This window comes from Poecilia mexicana, unplaced genomic scaffold, assembly GCF_051168715.1.
Source record: "Poecilia mexicana isolate PSO_F unplaced genomic scaffold, ASM5116871v1 scaffold_6, whole genome shotgun sequence".
Classification (NCBI taxonomy): Eukaryota; Metazoa; Chordata; class Actinopteri; order Cyprinodontiformes; family Poeciliidae; genus Poecilia; species Poecilia mexicana.
The window spans coordinates 14,183,173-14,192,631 of NW_028263375.1; the positions used below are offsets into that span (position 1 = coordinate 14,183,173).

General features: G+C 38.1%; 1 protein-coding gene across 1 annotated transcript; it reads right to left on the bottom strand.

Moving 5' to 3' along the window:
- Nucleotides 1-689: 689 nt before the first annotated feature.
- On the bottom strand, nucleotides 690-4,466 carry LOC106915557 (high-affinity choline transporter 1-like). Its single transcript, XM_088006284.1, has 8 exons — nucleotides 4,283-4,466; nucleotides 4,080-4,193; nucleotides 3,460-3,615; nucleotides 3,049-3,197; nucleotides 2,752-2,898; nucleotides 2,359-2,512; nucleotides 1,957-2,174; nucleotides 690-1,879 (listed from the first exon to the last, which is right to left on the bottom strand). Exons 1-8 carry the CDS (start codon nucleotides 4,464-4,466, stop codon nucleotides 1,364-1,366), a joined length of 1,638 nt encoding a protein of 545 aa, XP_087862410.1. The 3' UTR covers nucleotides 690-1,363.
- Between the last annotated feature and the right edge of the window lie 4,993 nt (nucleotides 4,467-9,459).

Below are 9,459 nucleotides of genomic sequence, written 5' to 3' on the forward strand. Positions count from 1 at the left end.
TAGAAGCCGTTTCGTAAACAGGGCCTGAGATTAAAATCAGAATTCTGAGAAAAAGGTCAGAATTCTGAGATTAAAATCAGAATCCTGAGATTAAAGTCAGAATTTACCTTTTTATTTATTATTTCATTGAGCTAATGGAAATATTTCTGTTGTACTATTTCCTTTGTAAATTTGTTTAATTTCTTAAAAAAATTTACTGTCCCCCTTGTGTTGAATGGTGGCTACTGCAGTTGAATTTGAGAAAGCACGGAGCAGGGGTGAAACTTCTCTTGAATTGCCCACCAGGTAAAATTTCATCGACTCATGCAGGAGGTCACAAAAGTATTCAAATTATCTAAAGATCTGCAGACATCAACTGCCGCAGTAAAAGTAATAAATATATAGCTGTGTGGGAGATTTGAGGTGTGCAGCCGGGAAGTGGCAGGCAAAGGGAAGCATGCAGCTAAGAATATAGCTAACAAAAATAAGGACAAACTGTACAATATGGAAAATTTTACAATTTGAAAGAAAACACTGTAGTCATTCATTATAAATGCAATAAAGAATTGTGCAACTGCGTAGGGCCATTTAAGGCAATGTGAAAGCAAAATTGTTCATAGGCGTTCATGATTCAACGAGGAAGAGGCTGACCGAAATAAACCAAAAATCATTTTCCAATGAAAGGATAAAATAGATTTTTAATGGCTGAATATGCAGCTCTACGCTGCATATTGAACATAAACCATGAATGTGTAATTATAAACAAGCATTAGGTTATCAAAGCTATAACTGATAAAGTAGAAAATAAGACAAAACTTTTAACTTTTCTTTAGCAAGTAAAAAAAAACCAACAACCTTGTTTTAAATGTAGAAAAACATAAACCTTTCAATGTGAAAATGCAGTTCACTTGAGAGTGCATGTTATTCCACACTTAATAACTATGCTGCGTTCTATACACTGTGTTCTTTTTCTTACCATTTGTTTTTGTAATTACATTTTAACAAATGCAAATGTAGCAAAAAAATAAAAAAATAATTAAACAAACAGCAATTTCAATAACATAACCTCTTTAGGAAACATGTTTGTTATACTTTGACACAAAGACATTTAATCTAGTTAGACTGTATGTACTGGATTCATAGTTAAACTAGTAAAACCTAATAAAATATTTACTTAAATCCTGATAGTCTTTCAGTGGAGACCCCTTACTTTAAAAGAGCCAATATGTTGAACACCAAATAATTCAATAATGTGTTTTCTTTGGAAGCCATTTTTGCTTAAAAAAAGTTACACTTAGATGTAGTTCCCTAGATAAATCACAAAAACAACTTATGGTTAAAAATTGTGTGTGTTTTGGCTTATTCTTTAGGTTTGAAGTTTAGCTTAGAATTTAGTATTGAGAACTTGGTTCATTTCCTCACAAGTGTCAGGTGCTTCATCCTCCTCTACCTCATTTTTCTTTTTAAAAACTTGCAGAAAATCCCAGGACTGTGGGATAAGTTGGTGCTCAAAAATCAGCTTCAGCAGACATGAGACTGCTGGAATACTTACCACAGAAAACAGCATGGCAACAGTTCTATAAGGAAAGTACTGTCTGATCACATTATTCTCCTCCCTCCAACCTGGGTACAGGAGAACAGGAGGGATCCCAAGTATGGGCTCCCCGCTCAGTCCACGCAGCAACAAACCCACCACGAAGCCAAAAAATGCACCATAAGTATTTGCATGCTGGAAGTGGAGAACACAGAGCAGCTGTGGGAAAATCACACAGTAGAGGAGATCTCCACTTAGAACCCAGAGAGTGAAGACACTGTCGTCTCCAAAAGCCAGACCTGTTCCAGCCAGGCCCACGACCAGAACACTAATACGGATCACCCACTGGAGCTCCCTGTCTGAGGCCTACAGGGGAGGAAGGACAATAGCAGATAAAACACCAAGTCCCTTTATTAGAGTGGAATCAAATTGTGTCCACACACCGTTTTCCTCAAAGTCGTCTTGTATATGTTTTGTGTAAACATGGATGCAGAGGACAGCAGCGCCGAGTCCATGGAGGACATAACAGCAGCAGCTACAGAACCAATGCCTAGCACTGCCACCCAGGTGGGTGTGAGATGCTGCAGAGCGAGAGGCAGGATCTTCCCTGTTTCTCCACGCTCAAAAGGAGGGGGAAGACCGTAAGCAGTCTGGTTCCAGTCTGAGGGAAAACAAGAGGGGGTTACCAAGGCAGACAAATACATGATGGGAATGCAAAGCTGAGATTTTGGATATATTAAAAAGTGAAACAATATATATGTATGGTGCTTTGAAATTTACCATGGTCAAGATTTAAAAGTGGAACAACGTGTATTGCTTTCTGATGTAACAGTGTGACAGGTCACCTGCAGCAGAAGCCATCACTCCGATGACAACTGAGGGGATTCCCATAATAAAAACTGTCAAAGCCGCAGCAAAGCAGGATATCTGAGCCTGAACAGAGGAGGCTGCCGAAAGAATTCTTTGATATAGAGCTTGATACGACAGTCCCCCTAAAGCCTGCAACACCAACAAAACTGGATTAGAAAATGAAACTACTTTGCACTTATCACACCGAGCATTTCTCACTTCATGCCAAGTGAAGCAGAACTGGCTCTATACACATAATGTGTCTTCATATACACTGTGCTCTTAAATGAGAACTCAAAAGTAATTATCAAATAAAATAGTTTTACTGAGAATTGTAGGTTATTTATGAAAGCCAAAATGTTATGATTTTATTGCACATAAATTTTTACCATAAGAAGCATCTCATCAACCCACTTTCCTGCAACTTCCAGGTCCAGGTGTCCCATCCATGCATGTTCATTTGTTTGGTTGAGTGGAAGTGTTTGTGAGATGACAGTAACTGCTGGACTAAGAACCATAAAAGGAACACAAAGCCACTGAAAGAGAGGGAGAGAAAAAAGGCCAAAATAAAATTACTGACTTCCAAATTAGTAGCTCAATCTGTAAGATTCCTGTTCCACATCTTTAGCCATTGCATACATCTGCTTAGTTCGCTTTTTATTCCCACTTGAGCTCAAAATTCTTACCAAGCTGAAAAAAATAAAACAAAGCTGAATGATATCAGTGTATGCAACCGAGTAGAGACCCCCCAATAATGTGTAGACAATGGAGACAGCTGCTGAGATGATAATGGAGATGGTAGAAGACAGCCCAAGAATTATGCTCATTGTTCCACCTGAAAATCAGAACACATCATCCACCAGTTTGTTTTAATTCCATAATATTTTCCAGATTAGAAACACTGTGGAAAGACTGTCATAGCAACACTAACAAGATGCAAGATAATTGGCAAGATTACAAAAGAAACATAACCTGAAAACCAAAAGTGATAAAAGTAAAAAAAAAAGTTTTCATAAGTATATAGACAGAACTATAGGATAGTTATTTTATTCACATTACACATCATGCCATTGAGATAAAGAAGAAGCTTTATTTACCAAGAGCAGCAAGGATACAGGCCACCCATAATATGTCACTGACCAAAGCAGGAAGCAGGAGTGTCACAGTGAATGCTTTGCCATAGCGATTCTGAAATGGGTCCAGCATTGTCACGTAACGCTTTGACCTCATAGGTTTTGCAAAAAACAGCCCAGCTAAAGAAGGAACAGAGAGAAAAACAAATTTGGGTTCTGGGCATGGCTTCAATCTTAAAGTCTGGTCTCAGTCATGATCCTTCTAATTAAGGTGAGCTTTTTTAAAATGACTTTCTCATGGGTAATTCTTCGGACAGGGATCAAGAGCCAAGATAGCAAAGACCAAAAAATAGTAAAGAATTTTAGTACTTCCCGTTAATCAGTTCAGCAATATCTGTACAAATGAAAGTCTTTTGTTTTTAACTAATCTTATAGATTATACAAACATTTAGTGTTTTATGTTGCCTGCACAGAATATTTGGAAACATTCCATCATGTACATAGACAATATGAGGAACTTTGTGTAACCTTGTAAAAAAAAATTACAAGCTTACAAAATTTAATATTAGGCATGTGCAAACAGTAAAGGAAACTAAAACCTTCAATTGTGTGTCATACAGAAAAAATTTGTTTTGCCTACTTACCCACAAAAAAACACAAGACATATGCAGGGGGCCCCAGAGCCCAGACAAGACCTTGAGTAGGAGAATAAACAGACTCGGCAGTTCCCATAATGTAACCACCACCGACCCATGTTGCTAAAAGTAAAGCACAGAAACAATATAGGTGGGTATAAAAACACAAACAGTAGTTACAGCTTCAACATATAAAATCAAACGCTCTCCACCTGTCATGGTAAAAATTCCAACCAGGATGTTGATGTTGCGGCCACCAATGATGGCAATTTCACTCTTTGAGCTGGAGCATTTCTTCTCCACTTTCTTGGATTTTCGAGATCCCCACACTCCAATTGCCAGGATGCAAACATAAAAAACGATCACAGAGACGAGTCCAGGGACATCTACTGCCATGATGATTCTGGTTACAACACAGATATAATGCCTGTCTTTTACACACGTTTTAATGTGTAAAACACAATAAATAGCAAAAGACTTTGATAAAACAAAACAAAGCTGTTCTTATTCTGTTAGTGGTGGTTTGTGGTACAAGTTATATTGATTTCACCAAGGGTGGCATGATCACCCTTAGGAGTCAAAAAATATCAGTTGCACCCTAAAGAAAATTATTTTGTTAATTACATGTCAATAGGAAACAGGGGATCAGAAGGAAGGATTCATCCAACGGCCCATTCACTCAAGAACTCCCACTTATTGGAGCAGAAAATAATAATTTAAACTAGAGATGAGTAATAATCTCCTGGAGCAGTTACCGTTTGGTTTTTTTCATATTGATAAAAAGCTACTGTATAAATTAAATACTCCTTTCATCCATCTACCTGTCAGCTTGACTTCAACATGGTGTTAAAACCCTTCAAAGGCTGCAAAGGTGAATTATTGTAGCGCAGGTTTTGCTTACAGCTTCAAACAAATGAGTTCCTGTCGTCCCTCCTTCTGGGTTGACCACAATAGTTAAATTAAACCAGCAATTTAACTCTGAGCAAATCATGAACCCACACACACACACACACACACACACACACACACACACGCACACACACACACACACACACACACACACACAAAAAAAGAGGTCAGGGGGGACTTCATTCATGACAGTTGGAAAAAAACAAGAGGCATGCGGCCAGGTTGAGCTTCTTTCTCATGAACCTGTGTCTCAAGCATCCATGGGAGAGTTTTTAACTGCTGAGAAAAATGCTGGCGGTTTCCAGATTGTTTCTAATATTTTTAGGCCTAATGATTTTCCACCAGGATGCTTTATTTATTACAAAAGTTCAAAAACAACGAGAAGGCCCTAAGGAAGAGATTCATGCTCATTCCTTTATTAAATAAAATTAATACCAAATAAATTTAGGAGGTAGTTTAGTCAAGCAAAATATTAAATCCATTTCCCTGTAAGGATGACAAAACCATTCCATCTCTTACTGATGTTGTTTTATTTTTATTTTGAATTCATTGCAAATTGACCAGAACAACTTTGCTGTTTTGGGATCACAACTTGACATAAATGATAAATTTCCTTTGTAACAGAAAATCCTAAATGACAATGTTCAGCCATCAATTGGCTGAGCATTGTGCAGCAGGGTAATGCTCAGAAGATCACCCAAATCTAAACGGCTCATAGAAGACAAAGGGAATGTTTTAGAAAGGACTAGTCTGATTTAGGTCTGATTAAGATGCTGTTGTAATGTCTTCAACGGCCCTTTCATGTTTAAAACTTGTCTGATGTTCACTATTCTACAATGATAGCTGTGATGTTGTGGGACACTGATGTGAAAGACTTGTTACAAATCATCACAAATGCTTACTGGCAGATAATGACGCTAAGGGTGGCACACCCAGTTACTAGGTTTAGAGTACTTTTTTTCTATAGCTCAGAGTTGCTTTGGGTTGCATTTTTTCCCCCTAAAGAATAAAAGAAATCATTTTAGATTTACTCTTATCTTTTATCTTTCTGTGACACTGAAGTTTGTTTGATAATCAGAAACATTTAAATGTGACAGAAAAGCAAAAAGAAAAGAAAAATCTACAAGGGAGAAAATACTTTTTCAAAGCTTTGTAGGTTTGGAGACCATGGCCAAAAAAATAAGACCCAAGAAGACTGGACCTCATAACTTCAAAGTCTTGAAGGATCTGTAGTTAACATATCGGTGCCAAACTTCACAACACACCTCCAGGTCTGAAGAGGAGTCAGTAGATTAACAGGTACGGGCAGGTGCAGTACTGATGTTACACCTCTATTGTTTAAGGGTTAAGTATGCTAGTTTTAAAGCACAGTCAAATTTGGAAGACTTCCAAATTTGACTTGTGGTGGTTCTTAACTGCCAGTCAAGAACCACCTTATTAACTGGTGGTTCTTAACCGTTTTCTGTCAATAACGTTTCCCAGAGAAAATTATTTTCAATTAGTCTATCTATTACTCTGATGTTATCTTATAAAAACAGTCACATTTAGCTGTCTTTTAACCACTTTAGCTTATTTTATGCAATATCAGAAATACATTCAAAAAAGCAAATAAGCAAATAATTGAATTGCTTAAAATGCAACAACACAACATTCCTTTAGTGTACACAGGATGTGCAAAGGATGTGTCTTCAGCTAAAAAATACCTCTAACAAATATGCAATTTCAATGGTAAAGGAAGGCAATGGCAACCAGCACCCCCAAACTATTTGAGAAGCACTTCCCCCAGGCCAAGGAACCATATGTGGTTGGACTGGATGCCACAGAAAATTAAGATAGGCAAGGGGTGGGTGCTTATAGTTGCCTCCTGATAGAAATGCAACTTGTCACGCAAGCTGACGGATAACATCCCAGGTGTATTGTACATCCAGGTGACATTGGAAAATACAATTAAGGAATACAATTAAAACTGAAAATAACCAAATTTTGAAGACCCAACCTAACAAGACATGCAGTCAAATCATGTCTCGACTGCATGTCTTGTTTTTTTTTTGTTTTTTTTTTTACCATAAATGTTTATTATCAGACACAGCAGCTGATGCACAGAAGAATTTGTAGATGCTAAATGCTCTCATTCTGAAGCTAGAGCCAAAGGTAAATCTGTTCCTAAAATAGTTTATCTGTCTCGTTTTCTTTTTCTCACTGTTAAATGCACGTATTTAGGTAAAAACCTACATGGTGTCCTGAAGGTTAGAGGTTAGAGAAGGTTAATTGGGTGTAAACTGATCAAATCTTTTGTAGTTTTTGGTAAGTTTGCTCGTATGTGTTCAGTGGTACCTGCTCTATGAATCCAAAGCAGAAATAAAGCAAATAACAGTGACAAATGCTGCAAAAAGTGGAGGACTTTGCTTTGCATCTTGAATCCCTTGCATAGTATTTGAAAGCCCAGGGGGGCTTTTTCCTTTGAGCTCCTGATATTGTCTCAATATTGTGTCGCTGTCCAACTGAGAGAGAAAGAAGGAAGAGGAATGGAAAACTACAGCACGTGCCTTTAGGAGGCTTATCTCGACAATTTATTTTTATTGACGTGTTTTATCAAACAGCATGCAACGACAGAAATTTCTAATATGCTCACTTTATGCTCCTTGACATAGCTGCCTTTCAAAGCATGAATTTATAGCGAGTAATAACAAACTAGCTCCCTTCGGAGAAGAAAAGGAGCATCAGCAATAATTCACCTGTCCAACTCTGCTGCCAGTTATGTATTTATTTCTGTCAGTGACTGTTACAGACTCTTCGCCTTTCTGCTCAATCCGTCATACGAGACTTATTTGGGAATAAATTGTGTTTAACTCACCTCTCAGTAAAAAAGAGATCCCTCCTTGCTGAGCCTTACTCTTCTTAGGCACTTGAACTGGCTTGGCAAATTGTAAAAACTGGCAGGTCGGGTTGAGTTCAGTGTCTCGCCACAGAGCGTCGTTATTCGGTGCACCAGTTCATATTCGCTGACGCTTCAGTTTGCCTGCATCATAAGTCTTTGCACAAATATGTGATAGTTTACAAAAAGTCGCGTTGTCTAGTTCATAAAACCTAGACAGAACGGATATTTTGGGTACCACTCAAAGAAACGTTAATTTTTACTTTTTCTTTTTAACTTGAATGCACCTCGCAACTGGAGGCGATAAGCCAGTTTGACTGCTACCTCCTATACATTTATAATTGGATTTCGCTAAAATTTTAATCACTGAGAGTAGGTTCGTCAGAGAGACGGAGTATCCTTTCCTAGTCACGCCAAACCTCATGCATGTTTTACCCTGGGTCTTGTACTGAGCTGAAAATGTTAGTTCTTTAAAGGTATAGGACATCCCATTATGGGGAGGGGCGCGCGGAGCAATAAACAGGGATATTTTTAAGAATAATTTTGGGTGAGTCGGCAAAGTTACAGTGAAATGTAACGTAAAATGTGGTTTAAAAAGTTTTTAATGTGTTCAAGTTGCAACACTAGCAAAAATGAATAGTAATGCTCAAACGTCTCAGTAAGCAAACTATTGAGACGCTTACAAGTCAAATTAAAATGTAAAATCTGGTACACCTTTACAAAAATGTAAGGCTATAAATAAAAACAAAATTCCTCATAAATATTGATTCATTGTAGTGGCTCTCAAGTTATGTGTTATTTAAATTATAACTTGCTAAGTTGCTCGTTTAAATCTTTTTTGGTTTTGCCAACAACCTAGCTGTATGTAGTGCGTAGTCCCTCCCGTTTCAAATTCTTCTCATTAACTGTCTTTTGCTTTAAGTATTTATTTATTGGGTGTTTGTTATAGGGTTAGTGCTACAGAGCCACTGTTCGCTCCTCTCTTCAGAGCCTCTGAAGGAACCTGTGCCTTCGCAGGGCTCCCATTGTTCCTCCTACACTTTGGACACACTTTGTTCTAACAATGGCTGGGGCTGACCAAAATTCATTCTTATTTTTTTTCTTTGATGAATGGTGGATTTACTTCGTTCTTTATTTATTTCACCTTTTCATATTGATATTGTGTAAATACAAAGGTTTCTTTTATGATTTATTTTTTTTGGGGGGGGGCAATTCTAAACTTTCCCCCAAACCCCCTAGGATTTCCGCCCATGGGTGATACTGCAGCCACGGTGTCACAGCTGTAGTCGGGGATGTGAATATGTGAGACTGCGCAAAAAGTGAGAGCAGGATCAAGTGTAGTTTTAATTAATTTGTTAATTTGTGAAGAAACACTGCATCTCTTTAAAGCTCCATGAGCATGAGCTGCCTGAGCACGCCCCGCTCCGCTCTCAATCGGAGGATCTGAGTCTCAGCAGTGCCTAAAGCAGAGCACAATGAAGAACTTTGGGTGTGTTAGAGGAATTGAGGGATGCCAGGTTCGCCCAAACAGACTAGAACCGCCTCTGGCTCCACACACACACACACACACATATAGAGATGAGAAGAACAACAGACAAGCACTGC

Coding starts and splice junctions, on each gene's coding strand:
- LOC106915557 (XM_088006284.1), bottom strand. CDS start 4,466: ATGGCAGTAGATGTCCCTGGACTCGTCTCTGTGATCGTTTTTTATGTT. Junction 3,198..3,459: donor CTGTATCCTTGCTGCTCTTG/GTAAATAAAGCT, acceptor TCTGATTTTCAG/GTGGAACAATGAGCATAATT. Junction 2,513..2,751: donor TTGATGAGATGCTTCTTATG/GTAAAAATTTAT, acceptor TTGGTGTTGCAG/GCTTTAGGGGGACTGTCGTA.